General features: G+C 36.1%; 1 protein-coding gene across 1 annotated transcript in view; it reads right to left on the bottom strand.

Moving 5' to 3' along the window:
* LOC100328988 (fork-head box K transcription factor) overlaps positions 1–21,211 on the bottom strand; it is a 64,301-nt gene extending 43,090 nt beyond the window's left edge. The window contains exon 1 of the mRNA XM_002741988.4: positions 20,774–21,211. Within this exon, the coding sequence (XP_002742034.1) occupies positions 20,774–21,135 (362 nt within the window). The 5' untranslated portion in view covers positions 21,136–21,211. The remainder of the gene's footprint in view (positions 1–20,773) is intronic.
* Positions 21,212–21,864: the final 653 nt, after the last annotated feature.

Here is a 21,864-nt window from a genome sequence, read left to right as displayed (position 1 = left end):
GTACCATGTATTTACCTGGTTTGGTTATCGAAATATGGTTTTCAGGATATATAATGAGCCATGTTCTTATGCACAAGAATGAGATTACATAATCATATATAGCCATTTCTAATGTCAGTTACATCTTTCATTCAATGTCTTCATAATGACACTAGTTACATGTCCTGCTCTGCGACAGTGTTTTAGATATGACTGCTATGCATATTAATGAGTTCACATGACCATATATGGTCATCTGTTATTTTAATCAAATCTCTTGTTCACTGTCGTCATAATAACACAGGATTCATCTTCCTAACTGCGACAGTGTTTAAGATATAATGGTTATGCATATTAATGAGTTCACATGACCATATATGGTTATCTGTTATTTTAATCAAATCTCTTGTTCAACGTTGTCATAATGACACAGGATTCATCTTCCTAACTGCAACAGTGTTTGAGATATAACGATTACGCATATTAATGAGCTCACATGACTATATATGGTCATCTGTTATTTTAATCAAATCTTTTTTTCAATGTTGTCATAATAACACAGGATTCCACTTCCTAACTGCAACAGTGTTTGAGATATGACAGTTATGCATATTAATGAGTTCACATGACCATATATGGTCATTTGTTATTTTAATCGAATCTCTTGTTCAACGTTGTCATAATAACACAGGATTCATCATCCTAACTGCAAAAGTGTTTAAGAAATAATGGTTATGCATATTAATGAGTTCACATGACCATATATGGTCATCTGTTATTTTAATCAAATCTCTTGTTCAACGTTGTCACAATAACACAGGATTCATCACCCTAACTGCGACAGTGTTTGAGTTATAACAGTTTTGCATATTAATGAGGTTAGAAGCCCCCACCCCATGGGTGCCCAGCCACGTGGTCTAGCAGTGTGCTATTGGGGCAAGATGATGCATCTGATGACACAAATGCACATACAAAATTTGAAAGAAATCAGACTAATACAAAACATGTAGTTGCATAATGTCTATTTTCACAAAATCCAAGATGGCGGCCAAACCATGTGACTGATCAAAATAATATTATTTTTCTCATATGGAGCTAAGGGCAGGCATGGTAAATATAAAAACATCTAGTAGATTGGTTGAATCGTCTCTGAATAACAAATACCCAAACTTTTTGTCAATTTTGCTTAAAATCCAAAATGGCGGCCAAACCATGTGACTGATCTGAATTTTTTTTTAGATTTCTGAAAGGGTTTGATACACTGATACCATGAAGCAAAATTGAAAATAATCCCTCAAGTGTTGCCAGAGTAAAAAACTACTTCCTGTTTAGAAGAAATCCAAAATGGTGGCCAAACCACGTGACCAATCGTAAAAAAATGTTCAAACATAAATGGGATTCATATATAGAAGCTAAATACTACATATGAGAGCATTCTACTTGGTGGTTCTGAAGAAGAAGATTTTTAAGTGTTTTTTGCCGTTTTTACGAAAAACAAAATGGCGGGAAAAGTCACATGACCGCTAAAGTTTTTATTGCTGATATTTATTACACATGAGTTGTACTATATACCATAAAAAAATCTAGACGCCTAGACCCTCAGAAAGTGGTCAAACAGCCACTTCCGATTTTATTTCAATCCAATATGGCTGCCAAACTAATTGACCAATCAAAATTCTGAAAGCATGTTGCACCAGTTCACATTAGGGACTATCAGTATAGAACATTATCAGACCATTCCGTTCAGCGGATTTCTCAAACGGCTTGACGAAAAAAGTTACGGAAGAAAGAAAGAAAGAAGAAAGAAGAAAAAACCGGACGATAAGAATAGGGGCCTCGCCCTTCAGGCTTGGGCCCCTAATTAAAGCCGCAAGCGGCGTCACCGGGGCCCAAGCTGATAAGATTCTGTTTCATAATTAATGAGGTCACATGTTAGACAATCAGGTAGCTTGAATTATCAGTAACATGAGGTCGAAATGAAGTTGGTACCATGTATTTACCTGCTTTGGTTATCGAAATATGGTTTTCAGGATATATAATGAGCCATGTTCTTATGCACAATAATGAGATTACATAATCATATATAGCCATTTCTAATGTCAGTTACAACTTTCATTCAATGTCTTCATAATGACACTAGTTACGTGTCCTGCTCTGCGACAGTGTTTCAGATATGACTGCTATGCATATTAATGAGTTCACATGACCATATATGGTCATCTGTTATGTTAATCAAATCTCTTGTTCACTGTTGTCATAATAACACAGGATTCATCTTCCTAAATGCAACAGTGTTTAGGATATAATGGTTATGCATATTAATGAGTTCACATGACCATATATGGTCATCTGTTATTTTAATCAAATCTCTTGTTCACTGTTGTCATAATATCACAGGATTCATCTTCCTAAATGCAACAGTGTTTAGGATACAATGGTTATGCATTTTAATGAGTTCACATGACCATATATGGTCATCTGTTATTTTAATCAAATATCTTGTTCACTGTTGTCATAATAACACAGGATTCATCATCCTAACTACAACAGTGCTTAAGTTATAACAGTTATGCATATTGATGAGGTTAGAAACCCCCACCCCATGGGTGCCCAGGCACGTGGCCAAGCAGTGTGCTATTGTGGCAAAATGATGCATCTAATGACTCAAATGCACATACAAAATTTGAAAGAAATCAGACTAATACAAAACATGTAGTTGCATAATGTCTATTTTCACAAAATCCAAGATGGCGGCCAAACCATGTGACTGATCAAAATAATAATATTTTTTTCATATGGAGCTAAGGGCAGGCATGGTAAATATAAAAACATCTAGTAGATTGGTTGAATCGTCTCTGAGAAACAAATACCCAAACTTTTTGTAAATTTTGCTTAAAATCCAAAATGGCGGCCAAACCATGTGACTGATCTGAATTTTTTTTTAGATTTCTGAAAGGGTTTGATACACAGATGCCATGAAGCAAAATTGAATATAATCCCTCAAGTGTTGCCAGAGTAAAAAACTACTTCCTGTTTAGAAGAAATCCAAAATGGTGGCCAAACCACGTGACCAATCGTAAACATTTTTTCAAACATAAATGGGATTCATATATAGAAGCTAAATACTACATATGAGAGCATTCTGCTTGGTGGTTCTGAAGAAGAAGATTTTCAAGTGTTTTTTGCCGTTTTTAGGAAAAACAAAATGGCGGGAAAAGTCACATGACCGCTAAAGTTTTTATTGCTGATATTTATTACACATGAGTTGTACTATATACCATAAAAAAATCTAGACGCCTAGACCCTCAGAAAGTGGTCAAACAGTCACTTCCGGTTTTATTTCAATCCAATATGGCTGCCAAACTAATTGTCCAATCGAAATTCTGAAAGCATGTTGCACCAGTTCACATTAGGGACTATCAGTATAGAGCATTATCAGACCATTCCGTTCAGAGGTTTTCTCAAACGGCTTGACGAAAAAAGTTACGGCGGAAAGAAGAAAGAAAGAAAAAACCGGACAATAAGAATAGGGGCCTCGCCCTTCAGGCTTGGGCCCCTAAAAACCGGACAATAAGAATAGGGGCCTCGCCCTTCAGGCTTGGGCCCCTAATTAAAGCCGCAAGCGGCGTCACCGGGGCCCAAGCTGATAAGATTCTGTTTCATAATTAATGTGGTCACATGTTAGACAGTCAGGTAGCTTGAATTATCAGTAACATGAGGTCAAAGTGAAGTTGGTACCATGTATTTACCTGGTTTGGTTATCGAAATATGGTTTTCAGGATATATAATGAGCCATGTTCTTATGCACAATAATGAGATTACATAATCATATATAGCCATTTCTAATGTCAGTTACATCTTTCATTCAATGTCTTCATAATGACACTAGTTACATGTCCTGCTCTGCGACAGTGTTTCAGATATGACTGCTATGCATATTAATGAGTTCACATGACCATGTATGGTCATCTGTTATTTTAATCAATTCTCTTGTTCAATGTTGTCATAATAACACAGGATTCATCATCCTAACTGCAACAGTGTTTAAGATATAATGGTTATGCATATTAATGAACTCACATGACCATATATGGTCATCTGTTATTTTAATCAAATCTCTTGTTCAATGTTGTCATAACAACACAGGATTCATCTTCCTAACTGCAAAAATGTTTGAGATATGGCAGTTATGCATATTAATGAGCTCACATGACCATGTATGGTCATCTGTTATTTTAATCAATTCTCTTGTTCAATGTTGTCATAATAACACAGGATTCATCTTCCTAACTACAACAGTGATTGAGTTATAACAGTTATGCATATTAATGAGGTTAGAAGCCCCACCCCTTAGGCGCCTAGCGACAAAACCCAGCTACGTGCCATTTGGTTGAAAGAATGCATCTCAAGAGTAGAATGCACATATACAATTTTAGCCAAATCGGACCAATACAACACATGTAAATGCACAAGGTTTGTTTTCATAAAATCCAAGATGGCGGCCAAACCATGTGACTGATCAAAATAATATTATTTTTCTCATATGGAGCTAAGGCTAGGCATGGTAAATATAAAAACATCTAGTAGATTGGTTGAATCAACTCTGAAAAACAAATGCCCAAACTTTTGGTCAATTTTGCTTAAAATCCAAGATGGCGGCGAAACCATGTGACTCATCTGAAATCTTTTTTAGGTTTCTGAAAGTGTTTGATATAGAGAGATGCCATGACGCAATAGCGAACGTAATTCCTCAAGTGTGGCATGAGTAAAAAACTACTTCCTGTTTAGAAGAAACCCAAAATGGTGGCCAAACCATGTGACTAATCATAACAATTTTTTCAAACGTAAATGAGCTTCATATATAGAAGCTAAATACTACATATGAGAGCATTCTGCTTGGTGGTTCTGAAGAAGAAGATTTTTAAGTGTTTTTTGCCGTTTTTAGGAAAAACAAAATGGCGGGAAAAGTCACATGACCGCTAAAGTTTTTATTGCTGATATTTATTACACATGAGTTGTACTATATACCATAAAAAAATCTAGACGCCTAGACCCTCAGAAAGTGGTCAAACAGCCACTTCCGGTTTTATTTCAATCCAATATGGCTGCCAAACTAATTGACCAATCGAAATTCTGAAAGCATGTTGCACCAGTTCACATTAGGGACTATCAGTATAGAGCATTATCAGACCATTCCGTTCAGCGGTTTTCTTAAACGGCTTGACGAAAAAAGTTACGGAAGAAAGAAAGAAGAAGAAGAAGAAGAAACCGGACGATAACAATAGGGGCCTCGCCCTTCGGGCTTGGGCCCCTAAAAAAACCGAACAATAAGAATAGGGGCCACGCCCTACAGGCTTGGGCCCCTAAATATAGCCATTTCTAATGTCAGTTACATCTTTCATTCAATGTCTTCATAATGACACTTGTTACATGTCCTGCTCTGCGACAGTGTTTTAGATATGACTGCTTTGCATATTAATGAGTTCACATGACCATATATGGTCATCTGTTATTTTTAATCAAATCTCTTGTTCACTGTTGTCATAATAACACAGGATTCATCTTCCTAACTGCAACAGTGTTTAAGATATAATGGTTATGCATATTAATGAGTTCACATGACCATATATGGTTATCTGTTATTTTAATCAAATCTCTTGTTCACTGTTGTCATAATAACACAGGATTCATCTTCCTAACTGCAACAGTGTTTAAGATATAATGGTTATGCATATTAATGAGTTCACATGACCATATATGGTTATCTGTTATTTTAATCAAATCTCTTGTTCACTGTTGTCATAGTGACACAGGATTTATCTTCCTAACTGCGACAGTGTTTAAGATATAATGGTTATGCATATTAATGAGTTCACATGACCATATATGATCATTTGTTATTTTAATCGAATCTCTTGTTCAAGGTTGTCATAATAACACAGGATTCATCATCCTAACTACGACAGTGCTTGAGTTATAACAGTTATGCATATTAATGAGGTTAGAAGCCCCCACCCCATGGGTGCCCAGCCACGTGGCCTAACAGTGTGCTATTGGGGCAAAATGATGCATCTGATGACACAAATGCACATACAAAATTTGAAAGAAATCAGACTAATACAAAACATGTAGTTGCATAATTTCTATTTTCACAAAATCCAAGATGGCGGCCAAACCACGTGACTGGTCAAAATAATATTATTTTTCTCGTATGCAGCTAAGGCCAGGCATGGTAAATATAAAAACATCTAGTAGATTGGTTGAATCGTCTCTGAGAAACAAATACCCAAACTTTTGGTCAATTTTGCTTAAAATCCAAAATGGCGGCCAAACCATGTGACTGATCTGAAAATTTTTTTAGGTTTCTGAAAGGGCTTGATACACAGATGCCATGAAGCAAAATTGAAAATATTCCCTCAAGTGTTGCCAGAGTAAAAAACTACTTCCTGTTTAGAAGAAATCCAAAATGGTGGCCAAACCACGTTACCAATCGTAAACATTTTTTCAAACATAAATGGGATTCATATATAGAAGCTAAATACTACATATGAGAGCATTCTGCTTGGTGGTTCTGAAGAAGAAGATTTTCAAGTGTTTTTTGCCGTTTTTAGGAAAAACAAAATGGCGGGAAAAGTCACATGACCGCTAAAGGTTTTATTGCTGATATTTATTACACATGAGTTGTACTATATACCATAACAAAATCTAGACGCCTAGACCCTCAGAAAGAGGTCAAACAGCCACTTCCGGTTTTATTTCAATCCAATATGGCTGCCAAACTAATTGTCCAATCGAAATTCTGAAAGCATGTTGCACCAGTTCACATTCTGGACTATCAGTATAGAGCATTATCAGACCATTCTGTTCAGCGGTTTTCTCAAACGGCTTGACGAAAAAAGTTACGGCGGAAAGAAGAAAGAAAGAAGAAAAAACCGGACAATAAGAATAGGGGCCTCGCCCTTCGGGCTTGGGCCCCTAATTAAAGCCGCAAGCGGCGTCACCGGGGCCCAAGCTATCGGACGAATTTCGTCATTAAAGTGGTCACCGAATTGCCATTAAGGTACTTTGAACGATTTGTACCTTGAGGTTGATGTGCCTTCTATTTACCTGGTTTGGTGATGAGATATGCTTGTTAGAATATATAAGGAGCCATGTGCTTATGCATATTATTGAGGTTACAATGTCATATATGGTATTCTTTTATATTAGTCTTTTGTTTGATTACTTCATTATGGCACTGGTTGCATGTCCCGTTTTGCAACAGTGTTTCAGATATGACAGTTATGTATATTAATGAGTTCACGTGACCATATATGGTCATTTTTTATTTTAGTGAGAGCTCATGTTTACCATCATCTTAATAATGTAGACCAGGAAGTTTGAATGAACAGTTACATTAGGTACACATGCAGTTAGTTGCATGTATTTACCTGGTCTGGTTATTGAGATATGGTTTTCAAAATATATAATTAGCCATGTGTTTATGGATAATAATGAGGTTTGTTTGATGCCTTCATTATGGTACAAGTTACATATCCCGTTCTGTAACAGTGTTACAGATATGACAGTTATGCATATTAATGAGCTCACAGGACCATATATGGTCATCTGTTATTTTAATCACATTTCTTGTTCAATATCATCATAATAACACAAGTTTCATCTTCCTAAGTGCAACAGTGTTTGAGATATAATGGTTATGCATATTAATGAGTTCACATGACCATATATGGTCTTCTGTTATTTTAGTCAAATCTCTTGATTAACGTCATCATAATAGCGCAGGTTAAATCTTCCTAACTACAACAGTGCTTGAGATATAGCAGTTATGCATACTAATGAGGTTAGAAGCCCCCCACCCCATGGGTGCGTAGCCACATGACCTAGCCATATGCCATTCAGGGGAAAGAATGTATCTAAACAGGTGAATACACGTACAAAATTTTATTCCAATCGGACCAATACAACACATGTAATTGAACAATTTCTGTTTGCACAATATCCAAGATGGCGGCTAAATCATGTGACTGATCAAAATTATATTATTTTTCTCATATGGAGCTATGGCCAGACATATTATTAATGAAAACATCTAGTAGATCGGTTGAAGCAGCTTAAAGAAACAAATGGCCAAACTTTTGGTCATTTTCATCTAAAATCCAAGATGGCGGCCAAACCACGTGACTGATCGAAAATATATTATTTTTTTCAAATGGACCTATGGCCATACATCTGATATACAACGTATCTAGTTGATCGGTTGAAGCACCTCTGAGAAACAAATGTCCAAAATTTTAGTCAATTTTGCCTAAAATCCAAGATGGCGGCCAAACCATGTGACTTATCTGAATTTTTTCTTTGATATCTGAAAGAGGTCATTATAAAGCTGAAATTTAGCTGATTAGAAAATGATCACATAATTGTGGCTTGATAAAAAAAAACTACTTCCTGTCTAGAAGAAATCCAAAATGGCGGCCAAACCATGTGACCAATCATAACAATTATTTCAAACTTAAATGTGCTTTGTATATTGAAGCTAAATACTATATATGGGAGCATTTCGCTTGGTGGTTCTGAAGAAGTAGATTTTCAAGGGTTTTTTCCCGTTTTTGGGAGAAAAAACATGGCGGAAAAAGTTGAGGTTTACGTTTGGAATTTTTTTTCATATATCTGTTACACATGAGTTGTACTATATGCCATAAAAAACCCTGATCTCCTAGACCCTCAGAAAGTGGTCAAAAACCCACTTCCTGTTTAACTTCAATCCAATATGGCTGACAAACTAATTGACCAATCAAAATTCTAAAAGCATGTTGCACCAGTTCACATTAGGGACTATCAGTATACAGCATTATCAGACCATTCTCTTCAGCGGTTTTCTCAAACGGCTTGACGAAAAAAGTTACGGAAGAAAGAAAGAAAGAAGAAAAAACTGAACAATAACAATAGGGGCCTAGCCCTTCGGGCTTGGGCCCCTAATTAAAGCTGCAAGCAGCATCACAGGGGCCCAAGTATACATGCCATAAATAATGTCAAATGATACACATGATACACAATTAGTTTGAATGATTAGTACCATGAGGTCGAAATGCAGTTGGTTCCATATATTTATTTGAGATATAAAGGTTATTAATATATGGTCATCTGTTATTTTAATCAAATCTCTTGTTCAACGTTGTCATAATAACACAGGATTCATCATTCTAACTACAACAGTGCTTGAGTTATAACAGTTATGATTATTAATGAGCTTAGAAGCCCCCACCCCATGCAGTTGGTTCCATATATTTATTTGAGATATTAATGTTATGAATATTAATGAGTTCACATGACCATAAATGATCATCTGTTATTTTAATCAAATCTCTTGTTCATTGTAGAAATAATAACACAGGATTCATCTTCCTAACTGCAAAAGTGTTTGAGATACAACGATTATGCATATTAATGAGCTCACATGACCATATATGGTCATCTGTTATTTTATTCAAATCTCTTGTTTAATATCATCATAATAACACAGGTTTCATCTTCCTACCTGCAACAGTGTTTGAGATATAACAGTTATGCATATTAATGAGTTCACATGACCATATATGGTCATATTTATTTCAATCAAATCTCAGATTTACTGTTGTCATGATAACACAGGAATCATCTTCCTACCTGCAACAGTGCTTGAGATATAACAGTTATGCATATTAATGAGTTCACATGACCATATATGGTAATCTGTTATTTTGATGAAATTGCTTGTTCACTGTTGTCATGATAACACGGGAATCATCTTCCTAACTGCAACAGTGCTTGAGATATAGCAGCTATGCATATTAATGAGGTTAGAAGCCCCCACCCCATGGGCGCGTAGCCACATGACCTAGCTATATGCCATTCAGAGGAAAGAATGTATCTAAAGAGTAGAATACACGTACAAAATTGTATTCCAATCGGACTAATACAAAACATGTAGTTGCATAATTTCTATTTTCACAAAATCCAAGATGGCGGCCAAACCACGTGACTGATCAAAATAATATTATTTTTCTCGTATGGAGCTAAGGCCAGGCATGGTAAATATAAAAACATCTCGTAGATTCGTTGACTCACCTCTGAGAAACAAATGCCCAAACTTTTAATCAATTTTGCTTAATATCCAAGATGGCGGCCAAACCATGTGACTGATCTGAATTTTTTTTTTAGGTTTCTGAAAGGGTTAGTTAGAGACATGCCATGACGCAATATTTGAGATAATTCCTCAAGTGCGGCATGAGTTAAAAACTACTTCCTGTTGAGAACAAACCCAAAATGGCGGCCAAACCACGTGACCAATCATAATGAATTTCTCAAATCTAATCTATATGTAGAAGCTAAATACTGTATATGAGAACATTTTACTTGGCGGTTCTGAAGAAGAAGATTTTTAAGTGTTTTTTGCCGTTTTTAGGAAAAACAAAATGGCGGAAAAAGTCACGTGACCGCTAAAGTTTTTATTTCTGATATTTATTATACATGAGTTGTACTATATACCATAAAAAAATCTAGACGCCTAGACCCTCAGAAAGTGGTCAAACAACCACTTCCGGTTTTATTTCAATCCAATATGGCTGCCAAACTAATTGGCCAATCAAAATTCTGAAAGCATGTTGCACCAGCTCATATTAGAGACTATCAGTATAGAGCATTTTCAAACTATTTGGTTCAGCAGTTTTCTCAAACGGCTCGACGAAAAAAGTTACGGAAGAAAGAAGAAGAAGAAGTTTAAAGAAGAAAAAACCGAACAATAAGAATAGGGGCCACGCCCTACAGGCTTGGGCCCCTAAAAAAACCGGACAATAAGAATAGTGGCCTCGCCCTTCGGGCTTGGGCCCCTAAAAAAAACGGACAATAAGAAGAGGGGCCTCACCCTTCGGGCTTGGGCCCCTAACTATGAATATGAACAAATTTCAACAAAAATTAATTGGGCCTGTCTATTGTTCTAGAGCATTTATGTACCAAGTTTTATTCAAATGTGATGATCAGTAATTGAGATATCAGTGTTAATTATTTTAACTAGGTGATTAATAAACATAAATATCTAGGTTAATTGAAAAGTGATGATGAATACTGGTGATGCAACCTGGTCTGATGTTGTGGGATGCTTCCTGACTTCGTGTTATTTGGTGCTTATTACACTGAGCTTGGTGAAGGTAATTATATACCCTATATATAAAATATGTTTTTGAAATGCAGTCCCTCACCCCCTTGGCTATTTTCGCAGATTTTTCGTCGCCGGAGCGATTCACGTCCCAAATTTTGGTTCTCTGGGCGTCTCTAATAAATACTCTATCTAACCGCTGGACTGAATTAGATGAATTATGAACAATTCAAAGAAGATTGGGCGAAAATCGGTCGTTTTTGACCTCAACGTTTTTTTGCTCGGAAATGCAAGGGCGATAAGACTCGATTCTCAAGAACGCAGGTCGCTCGGATCGGACGGTTTCTATTGTTTCGAGTCTGTTGTGTGTCTAGAAACATAATAACTTTGTTTTTTGGTAATATAGAACATGCTCTGTTCCAATAAAGGATTTTGATATGCAAATCAAATAATTTTATTAGTTCCTTATTGTAACGTCTCCCGTATAAATAGTCCTGTACTCCCCAGAATTTGACAATGGTACTAGCCCAGAATTGACTTTCTGTTCAGCGGGTCTTTGATTGTAGCAATGTTTACGTCACTGTACGAAAATACGCACACTCACGAATTTGACAACATTCACTTGAGCGTTTTAGGATAGTGGGAATAGAAGCAAATAGATGGAAATGCCAGTTACGTCACTCATGAAGATTGATGATTCGATTGCTGGCCGGGATAGATGTATTACGTGTTCATTTCTATGCATATTGTCTACACCAGCGATTCTCAATTTCGATGTGTAAAACCATATCGCTGCTGTGGACGGCGACGGCTGACAGATTGTTTTGGTTCTGCGGCTCTCTTGGCATGGGCAACTGATTTTTAGGTTTTTGTTTTTTTGATATTCTGACGTTCACTTGGTCGTATTTTGTATATATCACTCAGACACTGACAACAAGTAAGTAAACGGGCCGGAACATAGTGAAACATGCCAGTGGGACTCTGAAGGCCCCAGAGAAAGCGCCATCTTACAACATCTAATGATCAAAATTTACATTACAATTTCATGCTTCCGAACAATCTGATATTTAAGCTGGATAACAAAGTATACAAGTACTGTCTACATTATACTGCATAATGGAAATAACATACCTATCTAACCGCTGTTGATTTTTGTACAAAATTCCAAGAACACAAAACAAACAACTGACAACAATCAACAAAACAAAAACACTACACAGTCACTGTAGCCACACCAGTGAAAAAAAGATACTGTGGAACTCATTGCAAATGTAAATACAAAATAAATGTCAGTGAATACAATATTTAATAATTTGCAGCCTCCATGGACAAGTTCACAGCCTCTAATATTGCAAAACCGTTAAATCTCATCAGGATATCCACATGAAGTTACACAGATAGAAAAAAAAATGCAATATTAAGACAAGAAAAGTATGCTTTTTTTGTCAAGGCTATATACTAAATTCCCTTATTTTGGGTGTATTTTTGTGAGTGTACATGTATCCATAAAATTATCAAAACTTAAAATGTAATCATAGTACAAATGTAAAGTAAACAAAATTATCGAGTGATTTTGGATTTGTTGGAAAAGTACTTGAAATGCTGTGACGTGGTCTACTATTGGTGGTGGAATTACCAAGCCAGTTTATAAAACAAGCCGGTAGGCTGGTTGGCATCCGCTCCGCTCAAAAACAAGTATCATGTTTTCGGCTGTTGCCATGGCAGGACATGAACGTGCAGCTAACGTCGGTTTGTAACTAAAACCGGGCCTCGTATACAAGGTTCGCAAAAAAACGTTCAGTCCTTAGAAGTCACTTTATTTTATTGCTAGGACGTATTCTGCTGTTAAATTTATTATTTCCAACCGTTTTGCGATAGTGTTTTCTAGATTGAAACATGGAGGAAAAAAGCTCCATGATTGAAGGCAGCATTTACAGTTCATTCATAGTTCAAAGTTGCGTTGGGATTACGTTGATAGAGTGTAACAATGTTGGCGCCGGTGATCTCTTACCAGTGCGCAACGTAGTCAAAATAAAAACAAAAACATGATCATATAAACACTGCTATTTATAATAATATAAAGACTGGTAGGAGGTAATAAATTTGGGGCGAAAGTATTCAAAAATCAGTTTTTGGCTGTTGCTATGACAGTGGTGAGCAAGAATTTGTTTTCAGATTTTACAACCTAACTAGAGTGAAGGTGTGACTTGCCCGCCAAGTTTGAACCAAACGGCCCAGCCAAAAAAAATCACAGAAGAGTCAAATTTGTCGGTAATGAAAACATATCAAAAATTCAAATAGTAACTTAGTGCCCACACTCAAGCTGAGTAGAATGAGCTATGTCTGAAGAGTTTTATCCTAAATTTGTAGGAGGAGATTCATTTAGCACGAAGCTATCCAGTTTTTTGGCTGTTACTATGGCAACGATAGGCCAATTTTTTTCTTCAGATTTTACCTAATATTTAGGGTGATGGTGTGAGCTGCCTGTCAAGTTTGAGGGAAATAGGCCAAGCCAAAACAATCACAGAAGAATTAATACGTGAAAACACCGGAAACCACACACTCAGAAACACAAAATTGATTTTAAGGGCAATCCTAGCAGAACGAATCGCCAATAGTGAACAAAAAAGTTTGTAAATATTACTGACCGCAAAAGACGCTCATCGCGAAGTGTCTTGTTGTCAAAACAAATATATACACTGCGCATGACAGTGAAAAATTCTATTTCAATACCAGTTATGATGATTGAAAAATAATTGTAGAGTGATCATTACAGCATGGAAATATTTTGGAAGCACATAGACTGCACCACAATATATACATGGCATTAGGTATATAGTGTAACATAAACACAGACACTAAGGAATTCTTTACATGAACCAAATAGCAACTAACTCGCATAGCATTGTGCACTCACTGGTATTGAGTCAGAAAATAGATACTTAAGAAATTTAGAGAAATCATTCAACTGTACTGAGTAAATTAGGCACAAGGTTTGTCTGCATACTTTTTGGTAAAATCCATGATTATGGTTGGACAGACCTCACTCATGCCCCACAAACACAGTAACACTTTTATGCTCTCTGTCAGTAGCAAACGTAGTGAACTGATTTTTTCTTCTTCAAAATTGACTAAACATCTCAAGGTGAATTGTTAAAAATTGCATTATGATGTAAATGGATAATGGTTGCTATTGATTGTTTTGTGTTTTCAATTATCATCTAATACAGTGTTCTCCCCAGGATGTAAACAGCGTGGCGGTACCGCCACAGTGCTTCGATTTGCCGCCACACCGGTCTGACACCGTCACGGTGATTAGCAAGACCGCCACAGTGCTTTTTTTCATTTGGGGATTTCGTCACGCTGGTCGGCCTGACCGGCACTCAAAATTAGCGACCACCACGGAAACGCTTCCGACTATTGTCATATTGTTATTCTACTTACGTACCGATCGACACGCATCCTGCCAGTCGTGGATAATAATTTGTAAACAATAGACACAGTCGCGTGATGTGGTAGCGGCTTTGAACAATACAAGTCAATTTTGTAAAATTAGCATCTCTTTGTTTGTAAGTAAATACTTTCTGACGATAGACGCAGTCTTTAGTTTGAAAGCTAAAATTCTTTCAAAATCAATTCCACCCGATATAACATGGGCAAATCGGAGTTCACGATCAGTTTACGCTACTCAAGAAAAAAAACGTGTTTATTGCGTTATTGGGTAAAATACATTTGAACTGTTATCATCGTGAATTATGTAAAAACACTTCTTTCAATACTTTTTTTACCTTTTAAAAATTTCTAATCACCTCTTTCGAAAGCCATCATGCAGTTTTTATCTGAAATTCATACCAAAACATCGTGCTACGACATCGCTTTACTTCCGCAATGTAATTTTTATGATCACGATCATTCGGAAAACTTCGGGTTCTACCGGCATTACCATGCGACATTCTGATTGGTAAATGGCGTTTTTGACCCACCGGGTCAAAGGACACTTGCCGGTCAACTAATGCGTCATAACTATCATGGCGGGTCTGTGTTTTCCACCGAAGTGATCGAGTGATCAAAAATAATTTCTCCCGATAAAACTAGCTCAAATTTTACGTTTTTTTTCATATAAAAAAAGAAGTATTTAATTTGTGCATGGCATCATGACCGAGTAAGAGGAATTATTGGTATAACCGGTGTACATGTATAACATCGCGAAGTAAGTTATGTCACGTCGTAACTTTGATCGTTTGGAAGTGTTATTTGTTCGTTCATTTACTGTAAATGTAAACGTTAGAAGCTGATGGTCGGAATAATAACCAACAATCCGCCAAATAACTACATAGTCGATTTTTTGAAGGAGAATTTTGCAGTAAATAAGATCATGAAAGAGGTGAACATAATCCTGGCTCAAACGTTTCAAATGAGTTTCATTTAACCTTTTACAATTTATTTGTTTCTTTTTAGTCTGTAGCATTTGCATTTCAAGAATGTTTCATTTTTAAATTCAAACTCTTCTAAATTGTGAAACGTAATATTTTGACTCAAAAAAAAAAAAATTTTCCCTGTGACGGAGCTCATTAATATTACAAAAGTGCCCAAAATAAAAGTGTTTATAACACTGTGTGAAGCAAATAAATATCTGCCACTTTGTTTTTAAAAATATATGTTGTTTATTGTGTGGGTGTAAATGTGCTTTGGTCAATTTCTATTATTATGTAAATTATATGCAAATTATATGCAAATTAGGCCGCCACAGTGGTTTAAATTCCTGGGGAGAACACTGTAATACTAACACTCAAAAAAACCCTAGAGTGCATGTACCCAACACTTTACACAAAACACCACCACCTGGCTCTCCAAATGTTTTTTTTAACAGAAAAGCAAGAAATATCAACAATGCACTCTATATAAAATAATGCAATTCACGCAATATCATTTTTAAGGCTCTTCTTATTTCCCAGATTAAAATATGGAACAATTATTGAAAAAAATAATTTTCAATGAAAAACGAAGTAGAAATCTAAAGCGTATGCAAAACAGACATGGGGGATTACCCCTGTCCTTGATGTCTGTAAATCCCTTTAAGATTAAGGTAAATCATGGAAAATAAATCAACATTTACGACTGACACTGAGATAAAAGAATCACATTATAAAACCAATTATTTCACACCGACTAAGGTGAGAAAAAGATCATATTAATGAATCATTTATCAGTGTCTCAGACAAAGGTTCCAGACATGTAACGCGATGATCATGAATGACACATACACACACCATTCATACATAATGATCCCAGCTACACAGGGACTGAATATGCTAATTCGTGCTTACACACCCAAAATCAGGGTCTTTATCATTCCTGTATAACATTTATTACAATATTTATTTTAACAGAATAGGCATGTGCGCATTTGTTATCAAAAAGGCATAATCTATTTTTAAAAAAAAAGCAGACAAAAAATAGACCAAATTTTCCAATTGTCTGTAATTTAGACTTTGTATTCTATAATAAAGCACTGAAAACAACACATTTGTATTTGTTTAGAAGCCACATCGCCAATTACTTTCATGTTGGTGACAGGTACCTAGACAGAATTGATCTGTTACACTGAGCTGATAAATAAACACCAGTGACCTCGCATCGAACTCATGCCCCTTCACCCAATGTTCAATTGGGATGGAACAGGGTAAACAATTCTAGTTAAAGGTTGTTGTTACTATATTTTGAATGCCCAACAATATACAATAGTCACTTTAGTTCAATCATTATGAATATATTACAACTGACTGTCAATATATCACGTAAACATTTTTGAAAGATATTAATGGGGATTTTAATATTTTTATAAAAATCAAAACAAAAGCATACACGAAAATGCTTCATTTTATCAGTCTTTTCTGCAAGGTACTGTTTTTCGTCAACATGTAACAAAAAGTTTCGCATTGAATCGAGCACCCTTGAAAAAACAAGCAAAACAGGCTTGATTGACAGTTATCCAAGGTTGAAAAAGGCCATGCCAAAGAATCTTGCAACCAACTCATGTCTCAGTGATCGCAAGAGGACAAGTCTGTACTGAATATTTAGATTTTGATAGTCTTTCATTGTCTAAGTGACAATCAACTAGTTTAAATTAATCACGAGTCAACACATACTAAGAACTGCCAAGGAGGTAGTTCATATTTCAAGCATACACTGGGTAAACAAGTGATCAACAATCATAATTTTAGACATTTCTAACCAACATTGTTGTAATTTTCTACCACTCAAAGAGAATAAAAGGTTCTTGAGTTTTTTAACACAAAACAAAACACATTATCATTATTCTCTACGATTTTGTTCAATTCAATATCGCAATACAAATTTGATTTAAAAATGGAAATTACATTGGAGAATTTTGTGGAAAGTGGCAAAAGTGCGAAATTATTAGTTATAGAAATTAGTTCAAATATACTTCACTACAATCAGAATAGAAACAAGAGGGCTGGTGATATAATAATTATAAAGATATCATCATAACCTACGACATCTTATTACTTAATGAATTTGTTTGGCTTACTTGTATTATTGAATCGATTTCATGATGTTTTCATGTTAAATTTGTAGTAGTCACATTCAACAAAATTCATTATAATTTGTCCTGCCAGGCCAATGTACTTTTCCATTGACTTGGGAGTTAATTTATTCTCTGCATCAGTGTGTGATGTACAAAGTTAAAGAAATGATAACATGGCATGCACAGTATTCATACAACTTTCAAGTCTCAAAAATCAACGGGAGACCAATGCCTTTTCAACATGACACAATACCATTCCCTACCTCAGACTTTTTGGCCACGCATTTTGCAGAAAGCAACCTTTCTGGCCATGCACAAGTTTTGTATAACATACCGATATTAATTCAGAATATTTATTTTCTTGTACTATTAACTTGTGCATGACAGGTATTTTTTTTACTCATACCTTGTGCATTACAACCCCAGCATATTTTACTATATTTATTTACTTATGAATCTAAGTGTCCAAGAAATTGGCACCAATTACATGTAGTTTCCCATTTTTGGAGTGAATTACTGTGAATTAGTACCACAGGGAGCCCAGGAACTATAATTAACTGTAATACGCAGTCCTCTATGAGCGGGGGGGGGGGGGGGGGGGGGGGGGGGGGGTATCGGCTGGTATCTAGTGTAAGAAATAGACAAGGGATGAAGGCTCCAGCCAGCTCACATTTTTTAAACTCGAAAAAACAGACGAAAAGAATGAAAAATAAAATATAAAAAAAATACCAGGTTGAAGAATATTAGTTGCTCCTTCGAATTTCGCCAAAGCCCTACCTACATTTCACCGATATCTGCAGAATAAATCAAGAAAACTACACAAATTTACTCCATTTAGGATTTCCTAACGGTTTGCCCGAACGCATGGCACAGTTGGAGGCGTGGCCTGTTCAGCATTTGTCAACAACCAATCACAAGATGGTTACGAACCACATCGAGGTCACGACTCGGTTAGCCTTGCTCAACTGGTTCGTAACCAGTCTTGTGATTGGTTGTTGACAAATGCTGAACAGGTCACGCCTCCATCGGTGTCGTGCGGTCGGACTAACCGTTAGGAATTCCTAAATGGAGCCAATTTGTGTAGTTTTCTTGATTTTTTCTGCAGATATGGGTAAAATGTAGGTAAGGCTTTGGCGAAATTCGAAGGAGCAACTAATATTCTTCAACCTGGTATTTTTTTTAGATTTTATTTTTCATTTTTTTCGTCTATTTTTTCGAGTTTAAAAAATGTGAGCTGACTGGAGCCTTCATCTCTTGTCTATTTCTTACACTAGATACTAGCCGATACCCCCCCCCCCCATAGGGAGTGCGTACAGTTGATCATAGTTCCTGGGCTCCCTGTGTTAGTACCGGAAAAAATAAATAAAAAAACCTGCTTGTAATACTGTAGAATACTTTATTTTCGCTTGGAATTTATTTTCGCTATTTTCACTGAAGGGATGATTCTGTGAAAATAAAATCCAGCGAATATACTTTTTTTCCTATATTTAACATTAAACTCATAAAAAATCAGTGAAAATAAATTCCATATAAAACGCCCAAAAAGCCTTTTCAGCGAAAATTAATTCCAGCGAAAATAAAGTATTCCACAGTACACAAGTTTCTTAGCAAAATAAAAATACATACTTTTAATGCAGGAGTTAGGAGAGATAAACATGTAACAAGTTATTAGTAAATAAAATTTAATGCGATGTACTAATATTTGCTGTACAGATTCAATCAGTATATGATAAAACATGCACATGGCCTTCTGCAAAACCTTTGGCCAAAAATCCAGGGTCAAAAATGATAGCCAAAACTTTTGTTTTCCATAAAACACATGTTATGGTTTCATAACAGTGTCACTTGCCAGAGAACCCCGGAGAAGACAAAGCCCTGAAGTAACAGAGGTCATAGTTAGATGCCATGATCCCCCCCAAAAAAACAGGTCCCTAAAGTTCAAAACAATTTCAGTCAGAAATGCAAATAACACGCCTTTATATATAGCATAAATAGAAAACAGGAATACAAATATTATTAAAGAGTACACACATTTCCACATTACACACAGTATCCCTTCATTACTGGGAATAATAAACTACTAAATAGAAAAACATATTGTATAGTCGATGTTTCGAAACGAAAGAGTTGTCTGGCGATAAACTGAATTACAAACAGTTGTTAAGCACACACTTGTGTTTGCTTTGTTTACATATAAACAGCTGACAACATCATGAGTCTGTTGTTTATTTACATATGGGGTCACAGTGGCTAACATCCTGTGAACAGAACAGGGGGAAATTATGACATATTTTGACAGTTGCATATTTATTTATTTATTACAACACGAAAACTACCAAACACTAAATTAATTCTAATTCCAGTAAGCGACTTGTTTGTGAATGCCAAGTCGTACTTTGTACCCTTACAAGGAGAAGGCAGTATAAAGCTATTGTTTTGGATCGGCAAGATACACATCTTCAGTCTTACTGGCCAATGGCTTCCACGTGGCAAACGTGTTTATTTTTACTATGCAGTCAAAAATACTATATTACACACAAAAAAACAATGACAATATTTAATGTTCGCTCAACGTGTACAGAATTTCTGAAGGCCGAGTCACGATGGTGATGCCAGGGCGCATGGGCCGAGTAAAAACGGTGTCAGATTTGTTCACAAAATTAACTCGAAACAACGTCACGATGACAGCATCATAAAAGACATGTCCGTCCGTGTTTTTGTAAATTATTAACCAAAACATATAAAATATCATTATGTGACTGAAATTTGTATTTGAAATGACCAAATTTATGTTTGTTTACATTGCCGAATCATACATTTGCGTATGTATTGTTGAATATAATGTAACCAAAGCACGTCAGAGCACTGCAACATTTCATTGTTTTGCATAAATTGGTATCAAAACAACAAATCCTGTTACATTATAAACAAACGGTATAACATATTATATCATATACATAGTCAAAATAGATAACGCCCTGATGAAACAACAAATTCTCGTCATAACATCCAACAAATTAGGAGGCTTTTCTGGCCACGAGGCAACCATCACGGCAAGGCAAGGAATTGTGATCCATCGGTTTTTGCAATACAATATCATCAATACTTACGCTCGTGGAAGCTGGAGTGGGTTGGCTCCTCTTCGTTGGAAAATCCCGTCAACAAAGATACCATTCTTACCCGAGCAGTGCAGAAAGAAGTTGGGACTTTCGAAGGATATTTCTAGATGTTTTCGTGAGATAAAACTTGAGTGGCCCATGTTTACATCGACTTCGCCCTGACTGCTGTTGCGACCAATCGAGATGCGGTTTTGCCGCATTAAATACTCGAATTCACGGCCTTCCAGTCGCGCTATGGCCAAACCTCGGTCTGTAACATCTGCCCATGGTATCCTACTTGGGCTGGAAGGGGCAGATTTAAGCGCTAACAGCGCCAAAGCGTCGTTGTCTGTCGGTTGCTTCAACACAGACATTCCGATACTTCTTCGACAAAACCAGCAAAATGGCCGTCCACGTTAATAACAATTTACCACTTTTCCATTGCCAGCATGGCGCACATATTCCCACAATGCACCATATTACGACTTTCTTGAATGAGGTAAATCGGCGCTCCCTAACAATACATATTGTTGTACATTCAAATTACCAACAATATAAACAGTGACGCTGATACCAAATCGCAATGAAAACATAACACAATTGACGATGGGTTGCTTTTGTTATTCTTATATATTTTACCTCATAATCTAAACACACTGAAATTTTATATTATCATATTCTCAAAAAATATTAATCATATTGCATCTAACATAATCATGTGCTTTTATTAAATTTCATGTTGACGTTCACAAAAAAATAAATCAGAAAACACTTCTTTCACATACAACAAAACAATACTACAGAAAACAAATCAGTTTACATATCTGGGCATCACCGTCAACTCCAATGGCACCTTGACAAAAACAACACAAATACTGGCAGATAAAGCACACACAAAAAGCAGAACGTAACCTATCAATAATCTACCCAAAAAACAAGAACAGCATCAGATTGAAGACCAAACTATTTGATATTATACAACAACGTAATACTATTATATGGCTCAGAAATGTGGGAAATACATATAAACATACAACAATGGGACAACACAGACACTGAAAAATGTCACCTAAGACTCTGTGGCCAGATATTATCCCTAAACA

This window comes from Saccoglossus kowalevskii, chromosome 8, assembly GCF_978046115.1.
Source record: "Saccoglossus kowalevskii chromosome 8, keSacKowa6.1, whole genome shotgun sequence".
Taxonomy (NCBI): domain Eukaryota; kingdom Metazoa; phylum Hemichordata; class Enteropneusta; family Harrimaniidae; genus Saccoglossus; species Saccoglossus kowalevskii.
The sequence above is the reverse complement of the archived record's forward strand: the minus strand, read 5'-3'. Positions and strand labels throughout refer to the sequence as shown.